General features: G+C 41.5%; 1 protein-coding gene across 8 annotated transcripts in view; it reads right to left on the bottom strand.

Moving 5' to 3' along the window:
- The window catches only part of LOC116921353, a 35,470-nt gene that overhangs the window by 6,912 nt on the left and 6,927 nt on the right, over positions 1-21,631 (bottom strand). For 4 of the 8 annotated variants that reach the window (XM_045172468.1, XM_045172466.1, XM_045172467.1 and 1 more), the window contains 6 exons: positions 20,107-20,464; positions 4,604-4,730; positions 3,168-3,338; positions 1,781-1,919; positions 1,416-1,540; positions 252-914 (listed from right to left, as the gene is read on the bottom strand). In XM_045172468.1, the coding sequence (XP_045028403.1) occupies positions 252-914; positions 1,416-1,540; positions 1,781-1,919; positions 3,168-3,338; positions 4,604-4,706 (1,201 nt within the window). In that variant the 5' untranslated portion in view covers positions 4,707-4,730; positions 20,107-20,464. Of the gene's footprint in view, positions 1-251; positions 915-1,415; positions 1,541-1,780; positions 1,920-3,167; positions 3,339-4,603; positions 4,731-7,556; positions 7,715-20,106; positions 20,465-21,631 lie in introns of those variants that run through there. The other 4 variants (XM_032927620.2, XM_045172465.1, XM_045172470.1 and 1 more) reach the window with 3 other exon arrangements.

Genomic DNA, 21,631 nt, shown 5'->3' with positions numbered 1-21,631 from the left:
AGAAAAATGTGACTACGAAAAGTAGACAGTTAATAAAAAGAAGAAGAGAGAAAAGAGGATGAAAAGAGGTAGCGGATGGTGTAATACTTTATGAGGTAAGATGGTTCTTAAATTGATGCTTCAGATTGTCTCTTTTCTTTATTTAAAAAAAAAAATGAATAATAAAAAGATTTAAAAAAAAAATGGATCCCATCTTGCCGCAAGATGGCGTTGGAAATGGTCGTGTGCGATGACAGGTTAGCCAAACCTACTGTGGTTGAATGATGAGCCATTGACGGCCGACGTGTTGGACGACGTCGTCGTGTAGTACGAAGAATTATGACTACCGGCCACGTATCCAGCGGCAGCGGCCGAGGCCGCGTGAATCGAAGAGACGGACGACGAAGACGAATGGTAGCCGATCCTCGTGCGAGTCAGAGCGCTTTCCAGAAAATGGCTGAAACGAGCCACGTCGATCGAGCCGGCCTCGGCCGCAGCTCCGTGATGATGTTGATGATGAACGCTGTCCATCAAACGGGTCTCGATTTGGCGCGCGTCCGTCTCCCGCTGACGGTTGAGCGTCTCTTGCCAGCTGCCTACAGCGACACGGAGCGATGCGGTTGGTTCATCAACAAGACGAACGGGCGTAGGTGATGTGCCGTCATTGTGCTCGTGCTCGGGATTGGTGCTCGTGCTAATTACATCGCTATAAGGCAGTGCGGTTGTGGTGGTGGTAGTGACCGTGTTAGTCGCATCAAGTGCTAGCTCGTTATGTTCGTCATCAAGCCAAGTTGAAGACGACGTGGGTGGGGTCAAGTGAGGGGGGAAATATCTAACAAGATAGCGACGACGACGACGGTGGACGGGTAATGCCATGGCGTTCAAAGGTTCAACTAAAACAAACTGGGTCTTGGAAACGTGCATAATGTGGAGACCTAAAAGGATGGGGGGCAGTACGATATAAATCAACAGAAAAAAACAAACAAACAGAAAAACAAAAGAAAAATGAATAAAATAAACTCAAATGTATAAGAAAATGAAAGTAAAAATTAAAAAAAAAAACCCGTGCTGTTGGATTTGGGTGTTGCCCGTAAGAATGTCGAGCTGAAATCGCGTGATTCTCGATGAATCGAATAATTCGCAACGATTCCCTCGGAGTTTACGATGTACACAAGAACAACAAACATTCGACACACCGATGTGATTGAGACGTGGAAAGAAAAGCGTTGCATCATTCGTGACAATAAAACAAAACAAAAAAGAGTGAGCTGAATTTCTTTCTGTTTTCAAACGCAACGTGTGCCTTTGCTCAAGAGCAAAACATATTTTCAGTTTCCCCAAGAAATGGCGAAACTCAAACGAATAAAAGAAACTACACAACAACTTGCCGTGAAGAAAATGGCGGGGAAATAAGAAAAAGGGCAATTGACTCTCACCGACGCAGGTGTTGTTGTAAATAAACGAGTAGATCCTTTCGCATTTCTTCTGGTCATTTCCTGGGCAAAAGCAGCCGAAGAGCGGAGTCATCCGCAATCCCCTCCATGCGTTGAAACACGTTTCCCTATTTCATTCAATTCAAGTGAAATAAAGAGACGCACGTTAAACAACAAAAGGCCAAACATTTCAGGCTGCCGGTAACACGTAAACTTGCTGCGCTTTCAACAGAATTAAAACGGATGATTTCATTAGACAAAATGACTGTAGCAAAGCTCGGAAAACAAAGTGACAAGACCATGCAGTGGGGCGATAGGAAATAATTTAGGGATAATGATGATTTATTATTTATTTTCTGCTTGTTTACTTATCGCGGCAGACGCCCGAACGCAGTTTGCAATGCTCGCGGAAGTCGTTGTAGAGCCGGGTGCACGACAGATCTTTCTGGCAGACGTCCAGCGCGTGTGTACACGTCGGTAGGGCATGGATCGGGTACAAGTCACGCTCTGCAATTTTTGATTTAAACCAGAAGAAATGTAGGCATCGATGATTGCACGTTAACAATTGAATCGAGACTTTTGTGATTTAAAACACATTTGTGTGTGTGTGTGTTGTCTAGACACGTGACGTATCATCGCCATCTTCTTTTATTTCTCCCTTTTTTTTTTCGATGGTGTACACGGGTACATCAGCGAGATGTCAAAAGTGTCTGCGATGGTATCGACGCTGTCAGCGAGACGAATAAAAAATAATAGTCAGGTATATACAGCGAAATAGAGAGCGGCATATCGGATCGATGTCTTTTGTGTACACCGAGTCACTCCTGAGTGAAAGTGCAGTACAAACAAGGTCGTCCCCCTTCTTCTGTATATATTTCCTTTCTGTTTGTCCTTCCATCATCCATCGCGTCCGATGGACCCTGGACAAAGAATTTAAAAAACCTGACCGATGGGTACTTGAATATTTTGTTTTCGCTTTGTTTGTGTTTGTTTTTGATTTCTAATAATCCACTTCAATCGATTGTCCGTCAATCGTTGGCCGTCGCAACACTTGGTATATACATCGTATAGGTAATCGAATTTCCAAGCCGGATGAAGCGCCGCACAGCCGACCAAGTAACACGGTCCCCCTTTTTTCTCATCGTGTAAAACACACACGAGGCCTGAATCTCTTTCTTTGCAGCTATACACACAGAACCTAAGAGCTAAACAATTCCATCATCTCCGGCAAAGATCGCGTACGTGTTTTGCCCTTTTTTTTGGAATTTTTTGTTGGCCTCACAAAAGACGAAGAAGAAAGCTCAGACTTGTGCATGGCTTTATATATTGCACAATTCATCAAGAAGTATAGAAGCCTCGAACGTCCATTTTCGGCATTCATCTAATTAGCCTTTTCCCCCGGTATATTTGGCTATATTAGAGTGGCCCTAGCCACGTATACCTACACAACTCCAGACTTCTTTATACATCCCTTTTTTTCCTTTACAAAAAAAAAAAAAACATTTCCAACAGCAAAGAAAGAAAATCCTGCGGGTTCTCCTCTAGAATAGTTTCTCTTTTGTCGAAGATGAAATAAAAAAAAGGCCTTTTGAATTAGTTGACTGGCAAACGGAAGTCACGTTCATCCGGCGTATTGAAGCTCCCAGCCCTGAAATACACGGAACAGTCCGTCTTACAACACCCCCCCTTACTGCTATTTAGATAATCAATAAAGCCGAAAACATCTAGAGTCAAATCAACTGAATATGTTTATACCTTTTTGAGTGGCTACCATGCAAGGATGATCGAAGAGCGAGTCCCGAAAAGCGTTGCAGTCGGGGTCGACGGACGGCTCACGACATAAGCAGGTCGGATGGAAGACGGGAAAGGCTTGCAACGTCCGCAAACCGGCCTGACATTTGGTCACCGTCGTCGTCGAACACGCCACTGTGAATTTGTGAAGAAGAAGACAGTCGGGCGTCGTCAAACCAAGTCGATCGTTGTCGTTTCCATCAATTTTGGATACGGAAAAGAGAAAACAAACAAACAAAAACAAGTGAGACATGGAGAAACACAGGTGAAATTCCGACCCGCAAAAAGGCACAACAAGGATGGGCTGTTCGATAATCAATAATCGATAGGTTAGCGTGTTTGTGTCTTTTCGTGATTGATAGAAACTTAGCGTTGACATTATAAACAAGGGCACAAAAGCCTTGGCGCATATCCGCCAATTGAATTCCGGGGCCAACCCAAACAGCCCCCGCTTTAGCGATTTGACAGCTGGACAATCTACGCTGCAGTATATAATGCGTCTGTGTGTGTGCATCGATTGCGAAATGTTAAGAGCTTTGCCTATGTGCGTTGTGTATCGGACTGAAAGCAATATGGTCACATTCAATTGTAAAGCACAGCTGAATATGACGAGGCTGCTGGTTTGGACGGGCACAATCGAAACGTGCCAGGGTCCAACCAGATTACAGTCCATTATATTACAAGTAGAACTACGTAGACATTTGTGGAAAAAATTTGAAAATGATAATCGTACGCAAACATTGTGAATAGAAAACACTCTTTTCTACGTCGCTGTTCCAGCATAGTTTAAGTCGCTACCGCACATAGTTAACGACATCGATAACAAGGTGGGAATTGTCTGACACGTCCACAACAACCTCTCAAATAATTGACATGTGCGCTCGCTAGAAATTTCTGTCCCCTAATGAAACACAATCGACATCTGTCTCTTCACTTCTCGCCGTGTATATAAAGACTACGTGTCATTACGTCCCGACCGCATTGTTTTAGCTAGAGAGGGCCAGCGCACAGGCCCGACGTGCCTAAAGAGCAGCTAAGCGGCTAAGTATCTTCAACCAAGTTCAGGGGCCGTTATTATGGGCCTTTTCTTTTATTCTTCTAGCTGTGTGTGTGTGTAGCACCCGGAAGAAAAGACAGAGAAATCAATTATTGGCGCTGCGTGAGGTAGCGGACAGAGAGAGATATTGCATCCAAATTGCGAAGGTTCGTGAGAAAAATAACAGACTGTTTCTCCACAGACAGGCCTCGTAATAATAGGGCAGGTTTTTACATTTTATCTCGTTTTGCGTTTCTTTCGCTGCATATAGGAAACACGCATTTAACCTTGACGCGGAAAGGGACAGAAAAAGGAAGTTCTTTAAATGCGATTCGTGTTATGTAAATAAAACGGGTGTATTTACCTGTTTCCGGGCCGCATATGTGCTGGATGACCGTCTCGATGGACTTGCACGAAGGATCTTCTGCGCACAGCTTGATGGGCCAGCAGACAGTTGAGTATGGCATTGGCTGGCCGGCCTTGATGCAAACCTAATCAATCAAACAAAACAAAAGGAATTGTTGTCTTTAAAAATGTATTCAAGTTGTGGCTCATTTGACTCTGCAACACGTCGTTCGACAACGTCGAGTGTATGCGGTAACCTCTCCGTTAGTAGAGCACGAACGAGGCACACAAAATCGATAATAAAAAAAGAGAGAATGCGAGTTTGGCCAAACGGAGGGCCGAGGCTCTTCGGCTAGCACCAAGTTTTCCTGGCTCCGCTTCCGTTGTTTCTCATTTTCTTCGAACAGTACGTATATAGACTTTGGAAGCCTCCCTTTGACTTCTTGCCCATCTTCATCGGCAAGACCTACTTTGCAATTCAAATCGGGTGATCGGCTTTTCTTTTTTTCTTTTCGACAATTTTTCGAAGCAAAAATCCAGGGCCGGTTTATTGCACCAGTCTGGGCCGTTGTGTTGCACTCACGTCACGGCACCGCAAGAGGCTCGTCTACGCGTGACTTTGGCGTTTTTCGAACGGTCAATAAAACTCGATTCCATCGCTGCTGTACACGATTTTATTTCCGTCATTGTCTCTCTGTGTGTGTGTGTGTGGTTCTTTCTCGTTGTGATAAAAAAAAACAACTATTTATACGATTGGCCAGGTGTGTGTGCACCATAGTTTTCGCTCGATGGCTAAACGTTGGGATACATAGCGAGAGCGAACAATCAGAGAAATCATGGCGGACCACAGTTGTTTGGCCTCGAGGAAAATACGACGAAAGCTTCTGAAAATCACGAATAAAACTCACAACCATGCGCCAGTCTTGTACATTAACTGTATATACAATACCACTCTACATAATGGGTCTTTGGCGAATGGCCCGTCATTGCGCTCTTCTTCATTTCCCCACGTATTTCTTCAAATGAACGTCTACACGTCAGAGAAGGAGTAACTAACATACAAACACATAAACAAAAAAAAATCCGAATTTGTTCTTGCAGCGAGGCGAAAGAGAGAGAGGCCGTTCGTAATTGAAGACAAAAGAAACGGGGCCAGCCGCTGGGCGCGGTAAATTCACGAGACAACAAACTTTGCTCATTTGGATGTTTTGTGCGAGGCCTTTTGTTTTGTACATGTTTCGGGTTTTTGTCCACCTACACAGATATATACGGCAGAAATATTTATTCACGAGGATCAATACAAACGGCCCTGCCCACCTTCCAAGAGTTTTCTTCTATCAAAACAGAAGAATAAAAGAAAAAAACAAAACAAAAATCATGTTTGCATAAGCAAACACTATAACTAGACAGCGCTAATCATCTCTGTCATCTACGTACGTACATCAAATATTTATCTCATGTCGGTTTGTATTGACTCCTTGGTATTGTAGGCGGTTTTTCTTTTTGAAAAATAACAAAAAATAAAATAAAACGGCAAGAAAAAAACAAACAAAAATATATCAGCACGTTCCCCAACCGCGACATTGGATATCCTCTCGAGGGGACGTTGGAGCACTCAGCCGCAATATTGTAAGAAAAAAAAAAGATAAAGTTTATAATATGGTACACTCTTGTGTGGTGTACATCATTCGCTTTCAAAACATATAAGACTCTCTGTGTTCATTTTTTGTTTTTTTCAAGATGTAGTACTTAAGAGTATGGAGCAAAAGGGGGAAAAACAAAAAACAAATCGTGATAATGAAAACTGTGCAAAGTTAAGGAAATTCCCGCGGTACTCTTCGTTCAAATCGATAAGAAGATAAGGCCGTTTGATTTGAGTTTTTCAACAAACAAAAAAATTTACATTTTCTACAAGGGTCTACGTGTATGGCCCTTGACTCGCTAAATCAAATCACGAAGAAAAGGCACTTCCACAGCGCATTATCGAGCCGATAAAGTTCTTACAAAATAGGAAGGAAAAGAAATGAAATAAAGAAAACAAAAATTCAATCACGAAGGCATGTTTGTGTTATGCCAACCTCAACCGATACGAATATGTGAATAAGAAACTGAAATCAAAGATCCCACACATTTTTATGTGTATAGGGGGAGGTTGGTATGAAGCTCTTGATATAAAGGCAAACGTAAACAACTTCCCAGTTAGGAAGAAAGGCTTCCTCTGTGTGTTTACACTGAGCAAACATACGGTAAGCACTTAAAACAAAGGGGTATGTAGACGTAAGGAGCTGTTTTTGTTTCAAAGTGTATCGTGTTAATCACCCAGAACAAATATTAATTAATAGGGACTGCGAGCTATACCACGAAAACCTTTTCCCTGTACCTCCTAATTAGACACAAACGTCTGTGTAGACGGGTAGAAAAAAGCAAGAGTTGGAGAGCAGCAGAAATAAAGGGCCTAACCGAAGGTGACACGCGTAATCGTTTTGGGCTACCCGACGAACCGATCGTATCATAGACAATCACGCACCATTAGGGGAATAGCATTTTTAAAAAACAAAAGAAGAAGATGGATTTGTTTACTGGATGACCTATCGTTATCCATAGCTGAAAACAAAAGCCAATACTCGTCCAGTTGGTTGAAATTGTCTTCTATTTCTTATGCAAATAATAGAAGAGAAAAGACAACAACGGCCCAACTGGCTTTCTTGTTTAAGGTATTTATGATCTTTTCTTATCGATCTTCGTCCTCGCCATCGACCAGTTTCCCCTCCTATCGTTTATATTATGGCCTATGAAAATGTCGCGTGTCCAGGCGGGACAAGAGCCCGGCGTAAGAGAAAGACCGCAGCTGATGCGAAGAACACGCATTTCCAATCAAGTCCGAACGTTGTGCCTTTCTAACCAAATTTCACCTGTTCCCTCCCGTTTTGAGCCGAGTGGATGGATCGATTTTTTGTTTAAGGCCTGTGTACCTGTGCCCGTCGTCGTGGGAACATAATTGCCGCCTTCCTGCGGATGCTGATGATGTGGAGGATGAAGCGGAGGAGGCGGCAGAGGGTATCCCAGGTCCAGGCTCAATTCGGGGATGAATTCCGGGTAGAGGAAGTTGCTCGTGTCCGGATGTTCGGACGAGTGTGGCGGCATTACCGTCGTCAGCGACGATAAGGACGGCGCAGTTGTACTGGCCGGCTGCAGCCGAACATCGACATCCGGAAGCGGCGGCAAGTCGCAGCATTCACGCTCGGGAAATTCACTAGCGCCAGTCAAAAGGCAAAGGCTCGCAATCAAGACGACCGCCGAAATCAATGGCAACGTTGCCATCGCCAGTCTCTGTCGTAGGCTTATGAGCCTATTGGACGATGCGAAACGTGTCATCCTCCCCCGCCAATTTCAATAGTTAACAATCGCACAAAGTACGGCGAGAGGAGAGCGCGCGAGGGCGTGCGCGTAGAACTGAAATCCAGTTGCTTTCGATTTTCTTGTTCAAAACAAATAAACTCTCACCGACAAGAACAGGGTCTTTAGAGTATTTAGAGAACATTCATTCGTCTCTTGGCGGGAGTAGCTTTTCAAAATCAAAATCAAATTAACAACATACACAAATACACGGCTGTCTCCTGAAGGAGCTTCGGAAAAACTTGGCTTTTGAGGGAAATAGATCAAAGATTTCGGGCTCGTCTAACGACGAATAAAGTTTCACTTGTTTCTTCCTACGACGCTCTTTGTTCTTTGCCTGTACATCAAGTCGTTATGATATATAGCGGAGTTGATGTAGACCTCTTCATATATATCACACGCTCGCCAAGGTAAAAACACAACACGCCTTATAATAATACACGGCGAATAACAGACACACACACCCGCGCGCACGAAACAACGGCGAGAGAGGAGAGTAGAGACATATACACACACACGCCAACTTGGATGGTGAGGGGGTTTTTTCTTTCAGATTGATCGATCGTTTCGCTTTTGGCCGGCGCGCTGAAATGCTGCGACTCGTTAAAAAAAAAAAATAGAGACGAACCTCAAATGATCCGCAGAGAATTTGGGATTTCGCGCTATAGACGTGTGGCGGATGTGGGCTTTTCGAGGGGATGGCAGCTAATAAATTTTTCCGAAGTAAATCGATTTCGCAACGTATGGATTCTCTCTCTTTCTTTTTTATATTTTTAAATAAACAATTAAAATTGATTGGATTTTTGGAGAATGCAAAAATGGAACAATTCGATATAGAATCAATGAAATCTTTTTGAGTCTGGACTTTACGCCTTTGACAGTCAGTTTATGAAATTCTTTTGGCAGAGTAAGAGACATCAATGTTTTAAAGAAAATGAAAAATAAATAAATAGACACAAAAAGGAGGGGAGACCTCTCCAAAGAAGAATTGACACGCAGACAAGAGGATGTCACTGTTGCCAATAGCCACAGAGTGCCACACAAGGGAAAACGCTCACAAATAATTGGTCTTCATTTTTTATTTTATTAAACCAATTTCCTCCTGTTTCCTCTAGTCACTATTCTTATTGCCAGATGAAAAACTTTAATTTCAAATTCATCCTTCAATTCCCTCCCGTTTTTTGTTCTTGTAGCTCAAACGTCTATCCCCAAAAGAGCGCCAGATTTGAAATCAGCATCGGCAAGTGGTGCCCACAAAAAACAACCAAAAATGTGATGAATAAATAAACAAACACAGGCAGAGAAAGAAGAAAAAAAGCGAGTCACACGGGGCCTGTTTGACACAGTCCAGCTGGCACTCAGACGGACGTGAACGTCGCCGAGACGCTATACAGCAATTGCGGACAACAACGACACGCAAAAATGAAAAAAACAAACAAAACAAATCCTAATGAAAAAGGAAAACGACAGCTGTCCTATAAAATGACAAACAGTTCCTGCAAATGCCGACAGAAAAATAATAACACAGCACAACGGGGATGATGAGATCGCGCACTGCCGTTCGGGACTGTAGTCGCAGTCGGACTGAGGTGATTTTTATAGTCGTCACGACACGTTATATTTCACGATCGAGCGTGTGCGGCGAGGCGGGTTTTATACGGCAAGAAGCGAGGGTCCTGCGCTTGCCCTGCGCTTTTTTCTTGGGGGGGAGGAGGGGGATGGGGCTGTTTTCTTTAGACTTTTCTAGTGCGGAGGGATATGTAGAAAGGCTCTGTCTATATACGGACATGCAACGAACGAGCATACGGGTTATGTAAACACATGTAAAAAATAGAGTGAATATGAAGGGCTATATGCAGAAAGGCAAGAGACGGAGGATCACATTTAGCGTGACTTCCTTGATCCTGAAAAGAATAATTGGGAATATGCATTTGCATATGTGTGGCATAGTCAGAAAATAATAAAAAGAGTCCAATGGGAACGTTTCCATTACGTCAATTCAATTACTTTATGGAGAGGAAAAGAGACTTGTTGCTATTCTAAAGAGGAAAGGTGTCACCTTCCAGTGTGTTCCAGTCCCCTACACTCCCTACCCCATATACTTTTTTTTTTTTAAATGAGTGTTTCATTTCAGAAAGATATACGAGAAAAAATATGTTTGTCCTTTTATTCGCCTTCGTTATTTCCCCAGTTAGTTCCATCTTTCGTATATACGCACAGTCTGTACACACACAGTTCTAATTATACCGAGTTGCCAATCGATCCAAGGCTATTTGATCCGCCATTCTTTTTGTTTTCTTCTTCTCTTTCTTTTTAGTTAGTATATCCGTTCTCTTCGAAAAGCACAACACATGTCGACCATGTCACTTTTTCCGTGACCTTTTTTTTTTTTTCTTAATTCTTTTCTGCCTACTGCTCAACAGACGTGTATAATATTTCACGCAGGGCACCAGCCGGCTCGTTATTTACTTAGTGACATTATAATGAAAAAAAAAAAAGGGCAGGGTTGGGGTAGCCAAAAATCACAGTAAAGATATGATGTTATTTTTCGCCTATTCCAAGTAGGGTAAACCATCTTTGATCAAATATATTGCATTAAGCCGAAACCTAAGAAAAGTGAGGGGAGGGTAATAAAAGAAAATGTCTGATGTACCCAACTGCCAAATAGAAGCGTATATTAAGAGCGAGAATGTGACAGCTGGACGATTCATTGTTGCATGGCTGTCATCTACCACCTGTTCTTATTGCAGTTGTTTTTCCTTCTCTTCTCATCAAGTTGATCTATAGGCATTTCGTTATCTATTTGGGCTTGATGTCGTAGATTATAAAGCCAGTTAAAAGCAATCGAGGGAAATGTCTTCCATCCTATGAAAATTAGAAAGCTGGCCATTTCCTCCCCTCTCGTCTCGCGGCAAAACAATCGTTCATTCTAGGCTGACTGTTTAATCATAAGCAGCTAAAATGCCCTTTGCGACCAGTTAAGTTTCTATCGATCATTCGATGGGAGGCTTTCCTGGAAATGCTTCTACAAAATAAAAATGGCAGTGCCCCGTAACACCCAGGTAGGAGACGCATCATCAATAAGCCGATGAATAATTGACACGGTCATGACTGTGTTCCATCGGACACGCATCGCAACCCGCGCACACGCAAATTAAACGCCAACAAGCTGCAAACCTCTCTAACTCTCTCTCCTAAGAGAAACACATAATGAATTGCATCGGAAAGGGGAGGAATCATTGATATACACGCGCGCATTCGACAAAAAACAACAGTCTAAGTCATTAAACATACGGTACGAGTTAGCGTGAATCATTATTCATCGACACGGTCGTTAGCCAAGTCGATCGCTCTGTATCTGAACGTATGTTTTTTCAAACATTAAAAAAAAAAAAAACGGGAGTGCTGACATTGTACGCTCAGCAGTTTCAACAAGCGATTTACATATTTAATCAATTTAATTGCATTTTTTTCAAATGTCTTTTTGATGCACGAATCATAGGTGGGGGGCGGGATATTCGTGCCAAATTATATACGAATGTATTTAGAAAAAATGCTTTAACATTCGAATGATTTGGCCAGGCGGGGAAGAAAAAAAAATGCAACGCTGTGTAGACTAACGTGCCTGGAACGCGGCATGTTTATTTCGAAAACTTGAGTCCAATAACATTCTTGCCAAGCGGATGTGGCAGTTCAAAGAGTCTTGGTAAACAACCTTGAACACTACAGCCTCTACTTTAAATGTTCTTCGGCCTGTATATAATTCTCTTTTAATTGCTGAAAAAGAGTTTTCTTTATCGCTAGATGTTTATATATATATATATAAATACTAAAGAGCGTCATCACGAAGGAAGGCGCTGTGTGTTATCCAAGTGGAAGCAATGAGAGTTTGAAGTGACTATGTACTTGACGTAAACGAGCTGCAGCGACCCACAACACACAGGGGAGCGCTTAGGCCGGTAATACAGCGTAAACGAGTAGTATGCAACCTGCCGTTTATCCTTGGTGCTCAAAAGCCCTTTCCCTTTTTTAAAAAAATAGGTAGGAAGCAAAAATCGAAAGCGATACGTATAGTACATATGCTGGATGGATTTAAGGAGAAACAAAAAAATAACGTTTAGACGTGAGAGAGATGTAAAGGCAAGAGATTTTGTTTTTGAAATTGAGGATCGATATCCTTTCTCTCAACCCGGGGATGTTTCAGTTCATATGGAGGCCATGATGGAGATGCTGGTGCGGTTTAGAAGCCCCTTTTCTATGTGCTAGCAGATTACGGTGGGATCGGGGAGTACGTCGCAACATCAACTTCATTTTTTGGCATAAAGAAAAATGAAATCTTTATTTAAAAGTAATTTTTTTTTTCTGTGTGTGTGTGTGTGTACACATCATCCATCTAGATCGCTTTGAAAACAAACCTTTCGGCACTATACAATGTTTCCCTTGGTAGTTATACGCCTTGGCAAGGCCACTCGCCACAGCGACTTTCAATTCTTTCTCCTTCCCTGCATCTGCTCCTTAGACACACACAAGTGCCGCATGAAAAATCGAAACGCTTTCATCCTTTTCAGTCGATATACAAGAGGGATATAGCGAGAGACAGAAGGTCTTTGACGTATACAAATGCACATCTCTGTCTATAAAGAGCTGGGCAACACACCTGGCGCCTGGTTATAATACAGCTATACAAAACTTTTGAAATTGTTGGCATATTCCGCGCTTTTAGAATATATAAAGAATCTCATGCGCATAGTTGCAATAGCTCACAGTACATTGGCTGGTTTATTTTTATTTTTATTTTATTTGTAATTGAGGTTTTTGAAGAGAGGGGTGGATATACGTTTAAATTATGTGGAGTGATTTATCGCCTATAAGAAAACCGAAACTCCAATTAAAGTCCATGGGTTATGCAAATTAATAAAATCATTTTTTTTTAGAAAGGGAGGGCGATAAAAAGCTTCAAGTGAAATGAAGTGATAATATGTCGGCATTAAACTGTCCATTTTGGAATTAAAGGGGAAAAAAGCTATACGATCAGATGATTAGATGTTTCTTGATATACGAGTTAAAGAAGATTTACGCCATTCATTGCGCTAGATGTCGCGGACCAAATGGCGGCCTTATTCAAATTGATTCAATTAGTGAATAAAGGTGCCTCATAACCGCTTGTTTCTTTTCGAGTAGTGCTTCTACTTTAAATGAAAAATCACAAACCCCATAACCCACAAAATGTCAATTAAGTCCGTCCCTTTTTTTTATACCGTTACATAACTTGCATCATCAATAATAAATTAAGAAATAAATAAAATTTAAAAAATTAGATTTTCTTTTTCAATTGGGTTCACATTTCAAACAAAAAAAAAGCAATTAAGGAAAATACTTTTGTAGCAACAACTCCGATTATGTCGTTAATGAACACCATTTCTTTAATTCCTAGATGGCTGCGAAATTCTATATAAAAGCCCGCTGCGAAGAAACCCTATAGCTTTTGTTGTCAGCTTCTCCAGAAAAGGATACAAGACACAACAACCTACACTCGTTTAGCCAAATTGATTAAGAGGGGCTTCTATAACGGGCAGAACGAAAGCAAAGTGCTCGCCGGGACGACGGTGTGTGTATATATCCCTTTTTCTCACCCACTTAAAATCAGCAGGAGAAGGTGATGGTATACATGGATGGCGAATTACTATAGGGAGCACGTAATGTTTTTGTTTTTGTACAAGAAATGCTTAAATAATAAACTAACACGACACGCCGCCATTGCAAGGAGATTGGTATAGCGTCTATTGGGATTATAACAACAGAAGAGAATGTTTTCGTTTTGAAAAAAAAATAAATAAATAATAATAAAGCGACTGTAGGAAAAAAAAAAAAAAAAGCAGAGCCGAGGAGAAGAGTCCCTGGAGGTATTAGCTTAATCTTCTGGAAATAACGGAGCTATACGGATCAGGTTTGAGCGAGAAAGAAAGAAAGAAAAAAGAGGCTTTCACGCGGCAAATTCAAATTTTTTGAAAATGCCTAATATATAAGCATCGGCTAAGTAAAAAAATCCATAACGCACGATGCCTGCCCCACTTCTTCGTGATACACACACAGAGAGTTGTTTTTATTCGTTTTATTATTTAAAAAAAAATATATCAGAAGTGTGTGACCCCGTCGCGTCCATTAATTCGTAAACACCATCACAAGACACGTAAGCTTTTCGCAATCGTTCGCTTGTATACAAATGTAGCCCATATATAATTTCTTGTTACGAAGATCGAAGAACGCCCGGTTGTTTTCTAAGATGGAATGTTTCAAAAACTATTGATCATCATCCGTTATTTGCATTTCGATAAAAAAACAAACAAACAAAAACAGGGGTGGGAGGGGGGGGATGACATATTACTTCCGCATGACCGAAAATATACGAGGGGCGAAGTGCGTTCGTTCTAGGGCTCCTTTTCAGAGAGTCGCGATGAAAAGAAATCGAAATCGAAGGATTGGGGTGGAATTTTTTGGGGCGATAAATGAGAAGTGTGCGATTCACACAAAAGTTGACAACACCAAACAGCACTTAACCGTTACGCACAAACCCCATTGCCGTCGCGCGTATACTCGTGAAATTCCACGAAGTGCCTTAGCAAACGGATTTAGATCTTTAAAAAAAAGAAGGAGGAAAGGGGTCGATATTTTGCCTATGAAAAGTAAACAAAAAACCAGAGAAGAGAGAACCTACTGGCAGTGTATCACCACATTATACGACTGCCGCCGTGTTTGGATTTGAATCGCCAGGAGCTGCAGACGGCACATGGCGCAACTCATTTTATTTATTTATTTTTTCTTTCTTTCTTATGTTTGTGTTCCATCATACACCTGTGCGGATGGGAGAGCTGGTCGAACGTGCAGTCACGGAAAAGATGGAAAGAAAACATTATTTTCCATACATAAAATTTGCAATGCGGATCGGCTCAACGACCCGACAGACATTTAAAGACCCGTTTTTGCCTGCGCAGTAACTTCTAGCGGAATTCAGGAACACAAAAACAACTTTTTATCTATTTTTCTTTATTTTCTTCATAAAGATTGCGTAGCCCTTAAAGCACCCAGAATATACATATAGTCAAGAAAAAGGGAAAAAAATGTCAGGCGGCCATCTAGCGGTGATTTGTGGTACTGTGTCTCTATTTTCAAATTCCTCTTGCAAAAGCTTACGCATATGATCACTAGATGGCTGCTGCCACGCGTCCCTTACAAAAATTCGTGAATCTTGATCCACTAGTGCAAAACGCATAAAACGAGAGCGGAATGAGTCGCGAGTCGAGGCAAAGCCAACACACAAACATTTGACTTGCTTTTTGGGTTGTTACCTCCATCCTTACTAAGCGCAAAACAAAAAACCGAAAAAAACAACTGCCTACCATATAGATCATCAAGCAAAGAAGGTTAGACGAGTCAACGAGTCCAAAAAAAACAAACAAAAAAAAAGATAAAAAAAAAATTAAATAAACAGATCCAACCTATTGTCGCTATAAATAAACTAAAAATGAACTGGGACTCGGCTAATAATAAATCGCGGTTTTCGCTATCTCACAGCTGCACTAGAAAGGCCATGCACCATGCAACCACCACGCATTTAGTATTGAAAGTATATCGAATATGCGAGACCACCGTACTTAATCCGGTATGCACTCGGCCCGCTTTGCGTGCACTCAAAACTGGCGCGCTTTTGAAACTGGAGATCTCCCGAATCCAATCATAGAAATTCCAATCAACAGAGAGAGTCGGCCCTCGGATTGAATCATTTTTTCGTTCCTCCCCACCCAAGTGTATTACCAATAAAACACACACACGAATTCGACGACTATTGCGCACACACGCATACAAAATCATATCGCATTACGCGGAGAGTTTCATATAGCGCCGGTACGGCAAGTGTATAACCTAATTCGAGAAAATCACATTTTTCCTTACAGCACGCGCTCTCCCATTAAAAGCGAGTGTGTACTCTATTGCAGTAGAGCAGCAAAGCCGCAACCAACCTCAGCAAGTGGGGCGAATGTCTACTAGTATATATAAGAAGGGGGGGCGGGAAACAAAAGAAGAAGTATAAGTCCCTGGAGGAGATTCATATTCCGTCCGGCGGATTGCTGGAGCGCCGTACGTAGGCAATAAAGTCAATCCGTACATACTTCCGGCGTTCTCTTGAGATGGGCGCCGGCATAATTTAGATGGGAACTGAGGTGGGGGGTGGGGGATAGCTAGCGAAGCGACCTTCGGAGATATACGCGTCTCTAGATCATCCGCAACAATGGCGGCCATTTAATGCTATTCAATCAAAACCAACATTTTTTTTTTTTTTCTTCTTCTTCTTCCTTCCTTTTTTTATTACAGCCAATGAATTCGCAACGTCGTAAACCGGCGTCAGTGGCAAAAATAAAAATAAAAAAAAACATCCGATAACTCGCATCGATCTGTTTTTGTTTTTTTCTCCCCCCCTTAAGTTGGCGGGGAGGTTGTACGGAAGAAGGTGTGGTTCTTTCCCGCTTTTATTCATTTATTTTTTATTATTTTTTTATAAAAACAAAATCGCAGCTCTTTGAAAGGAAGATGGATAAATAACGACGCCATGATTTCTTCGCTCTTTCTTGTGCTCAAAGAATTCGGGAATGCGGAAGGGAGCGCCTATTCGCAACGCTAAGGGAAATGAACTATCAGTGCCGTTGATTAATGAAGCGAACGTTTTCACAAAGAAAGTAAGGCAATAAAAAAAAAAGGGACCATTGTCGACGTCGCACGAGGAATCATCCATCAATGACGTCGCCTCCCTGCACAGCAGTTCGTCCAAATCGTTAGGAATTCGAGATGTGCGGCCACTATATATATCTAAACATACATCGGATATATTTGCACCACTAGTGTGGGATGGGGGGAATATCATTCTTTATGATACTGAATTCTCATTTGTCAGCAGAGTCTTCTTGTATGCACTACGTGTGTGTATCTTTGGTTGTTGTTGTTGGGTCTGTCTATATTTTTATATGCACGCCCACTATCCATCAAACTAGTCAGCAGGATCATCAGACATTCCCCTACGAAATAAACAAAAAAATGGGGGGGATAAGAAAAAGACGACACTCTGTCTGTGTCAAAGTGGGGGGGCCCGGTTTAATGAGGACGCTGGCCCAGTTCTCATGTCAATGCTTTTATTATTATTTTTTGTTTACCCTGTCGACGTTTTCAAAAACATTTTCTGTTTACGGGTCGCAATAGTTCAATATCCGCTTGAACTGCGTCTACCCACCGGTAGAGTTGTTTGAAAGAATTCGAAAAAAAAATAATTCATAAATCGACAAAAATGCAAATGACGTAACGTGTCCGTGTCGTGAAAGCCATGCACGCCAAATAGATTTCGAAATGTTTGCAGGGAAACAACGAGTCATTACAACACGAAAACTTGTTGACTTTCATCGCAGTTTAAATCCCTTGCCCTTCGCTGTTTTTCCTATCGCCTAACACATAATGAGCCCCACATGCATAACAACGTATCTTGTCAAAACAGGCCCGTTGTCTTTCGTATCAAAGGCTTGTATCAGGCACACACACACACACAAAAAGAGGCCAGTTACAGTGGCGGCATATTTATCACGCCATCCGCAATGCAGTCTAAACGTACAGAGATGACGCTGCTATAAATACCTACATCCTTATAATAAAAAAAAACGCTTTCTTTTTCTGTTTCCCCCCCCTCAAAACTTTTTGTTTCCATCTGTGTGTGTGTTGTTAAAGTGCACATAAAAAAAAAAGAAAAGAAAAAAACTAAGCCAAAGAGAGTTATAACGCACACATTGTTTTCCGACAATGTAACATTACGGTACATGTAATGCAGCAAGTTAGGGCTGGACCCATTAGAAGTCTGGCCCTCTGATGATTATACATCAACTGCATACACGTAAACAATACCCCCCCTTTTTTAATATATATTTTGAATGACAAATAGACCTCGTATGCGCGGGACGAATCTAATAGAAGAGGCAAATAAGATCAAATAAAGACGAAAGCAAATTCAATTTTCGTGTTGTTCCTTGTTATTAGTATTCCCTTTTTCTTTTGAAGAAAAACAAAACAAAAAACAAAAAGAGCGAAGATGTATAAAGCTAATGGCTATCGTCTGATGCGGGAGCAAAGGGCTGACGGCATCGTGAGATCGAGACTCCACCAGAGCCAATGAATTGGAACAGATCCATATAGTAGATCTCTTCAGGGACTTGCCGACAGCCATCGTTGAAAAAAAAAAAAGAAGAGAGGGGAGGGCGCATGTACTTTGTCAACGTGGATGTCCTCCACTGCAATGGAAAACAGAGCACGAAGGAGTAGGGAGAAAGAAAAAGAGAGACGCGTACAAGAGCCAAATTGACGATGTCATCTTCCTTTTTCTCCTCTTCCTTTCTAGACGATTGTTTCTGAAACTCACCGTCGTCGATGCCATTTCCCGTGTTTGTTCCTCGTTTCATTCCCCCCCTTTTGTTGTTGTTGTTGTTCCGCTTTTTATCACTTGTTTTTTCTGGCTTTCTAGACGCCAGTTCTATTCTATAGTACCCGTTGCAATGGTGGCCCAATCCGCCGCAACTGTACGCAATCTACGTTGGACACGGCTCACTGGCGGTCTAGACGCTACCCAATGAATAAAAAAAAGAAGGGGCGAACTCTTTGGACCAATAACAACAAATAGATGGTTACGTAAACGACGTCAAATAAAAAAGAGGCTCTGTGCAACACTAGAGCTTTTAAAAAGAAAAAAACAACAAATATTTTAAATCAAATAGAATTTAAAAAAACTAAACAAAACAAAAAAGACGAGGGACTAAAGGGCAGGAAGACGTGGAGACATGATAAATGTCGAAACGCTTTTATGTATTTTCTATTATGAAGAAAAAGTATGGCACAATGGAGTTGAGAGAGTAAAATATAAAAAGCTTGAAATATTTAAAAGAAAACAAGAAAAAATGAAAGTTTCTTAAAGACTATCGTCTACATGGAACGGGATTGAGTGGATCTTGTACCTCCCCCCCCAGCCAACCATTTTCGGTTTAATGAAATTCTCTTTCCCAAAGTCTTTGTCTTTTGGCATCGTTTTATTGTGATGTCCGAAGACAAGAAGAGAATGGCCTCTCTCAACTCAAAGGACATCAATTCAATTTCACCATTTTATGTATGCGCTTGTTTTCTTTTTCAATTTCATTTCCCCTCGTCTCTACCATGATTATTACCAAAACGGGACGTTATACCACGCACAACTTAAAAATTTATCTCGAAAAAAAAAACAAAAACAACACGGCGGAGATGAAAACTTTTGCGTTACAAGTTTTGCGAACAGACTCAAATGTTAATAAACGTAGTAGAGGTCGCGGGACAAATGGTATCATCAAGATATTCAAAGAAGAAAAAGAAAAAAAAAAAGCCAAGGACGTGAGGAGACTTTTAAATGTGTGGGGGGGGGGAGGACATGCTCAACGCAATTCTTCCGTCTCGAGCCTACGTTTGATATTTGGGCCCATATTTCCATAAGCCATTGAGAAAATGTTTTATTCAGCCGATCGCGCTCGCCAGATTTCTTTCGAATTTCGAATCAAATATGAATGTACACAAATGTCGTTCATTTCTTTCGGCAAAATAAAAACAAATGAAACTCTTTGCTGCATTTCTACGCGCTAACCGACAATTGTTACCGTGACAGTCGGCTAAATTGATCGTCAGGGCCAAAAATCAAAATGAAAGAAGAAGAAAAAAAAAAATGGAATCGCGCTGATAATTTCACGAGGGCAATTAAGTGAAAACCGCGCAAAATAGAGCGGAAGCGGCTTGTTGCTATGGCGACGTCAAAAACCCCGCAAGAGCCACACAAAAAAATAAAAGCAATCGGTCGACACGCAAAAAGGAATAGAAAAAAACAAAATATCAACGCAAAATGCTGACGAGGAAACATGAAAATAAATTGGACAGAATTCAATCAGAATTCTATTCTTTAAAGATTCCACAAGAACGCGGACGCCGCTCTTAAAAAAGCCGATTGCAGAGTTGATAAACGACGAAATTGCCCACAAAACAATTAAGAAGTTTGAGATAATAGTCTCGATTGGGAGAACTCACCGAAAATAGCGGCAACGCAGAAGACTAAGATGGTCGGCCGTCCCGTTGGGTGACGCATGGCGGCTCAAAACGCGCCTGCGATGATTGGCCAAATGAAAGAAGCGGGAAGCCGATCAAGGATAGGCGGCCTTAGTTTAAGTGGATCAGACCGAACCCCACTCGACTTGCCTTGCTGCAGCCTCTTTTTTTTTTTTAATTTCCAGTTTTCCGCGCTTCGCGTTCAATATTTCAGATGGATTGGCTTCCGTGTTTGTATGGCCCTGTCCCGTTCAAGTCCTCGCTTCAATCACGCGTCGTTTAATCAGCTCCATCTGTCGACCCGTTGGCCAGGATTATTTGTCCCGTTAATTGTATCGACCTAATGGGACGGAAGGAGGTAAATAAAGAGTAAATAAATCAAAGCATCTTTTAAAAAAATAAAAGGGACGGAATAAAAATAAACGTTCGCGCCAGCACACACACACACAACTATCTCTAAACTTGTGACGTGTCTGTACATGTTACCAGCCAAAAAAGAAAGCACTCGCCTAGCGACAACATTCAGCGAATACAACAGCCATCATTAGCCATGGATGAAGATGGATCCGTTCTCTCTTTCACACCGTGTGTTATGTTCACATGTATAGGTTTGTATCAAGATGGATCCGCACAGCACACACACAAGGGAAGTCAGGAGCGCGAATAAAAGGAATAGAAAAATTATTTAAAAAACGGAAGTCAACGCACCGTGCATTATGTACTACGTCTAGGCCAATGATCGCAAGATAAATTAAATAGTATACGCGAATCACAGGTTCAACACACGAATGGCTGCGAAAGTGGGAGAGGAAAAATAAATACAAAAAAAAGGCTGCGGAAGAAGATGGAATTATTAAAAAAAGTAAAATCGAGTTACGGTTAAAACACATTCGAGAGGTGATTGGCCTCATGAATGAGAAATGATTGAGAAAAATCGATATCTAGTTTCTTGTTCTATCCGGCTCGGTCATAACACATTTGAATGATTAACTGATTGCGTGAGCATTGAGAAATGGATAGGGACAGCGAATAATGATCTTTAAAAAAAAAAAAAAAAATCCAATTTACTTCTATTGTTCATTTTGAAAAGAAATGTTTGCTTTGTTTTGTTTTTTTTCGTTGATAACATTCAAACTTGGACTTTTTCTTTCCGCCTTAGAAACCAATCAGAGAGCCGCGTCTCGACTGCGCACGATCGCGTTCATCCCGTTTAGAGAAATGCCATCCAACTGGCTATACTTAAAAAAAAAAAAAGAGGAACAAGTCAATAAAAATGGATCAACTATTTAGAAACGATGTCGATAATAAGCTACAGCAATCGAGTGGCAAAGTGCGATAGCGACAGAGATTGAAGAGATGGCGTAGATCTTGCGCCGCTCCTCTCGCCGATTGGCCTTTCTGCTTCATCCGCGCATCCGCCTTCTCTTTCTTTTAAAACTATATGGCCTACTATACAACATTTTGCTTTTTCCTCTTCCCCCCTTCTCCCCCCTGCAGGGCGTTTGCG

This window comes from Daphnia magna, linkage group LG4 (assembly GCF_020631705.1).
Source record: "Daphnia magna isolate NIES linkage group LG4, ASM2063170v1.1, whole genome shotgun sequence".
Lineage (NCBI taxonomy): Eukaryota > Metazoa > Arthropoda > Branchiopoda > Diplostraca > Daphniidae > Daphnia > Daphnia magna.
Note: the sequence above shows the minus strand (reverse complement) of the source record. Positions and strands in the feature narration are given on the sequence as shown.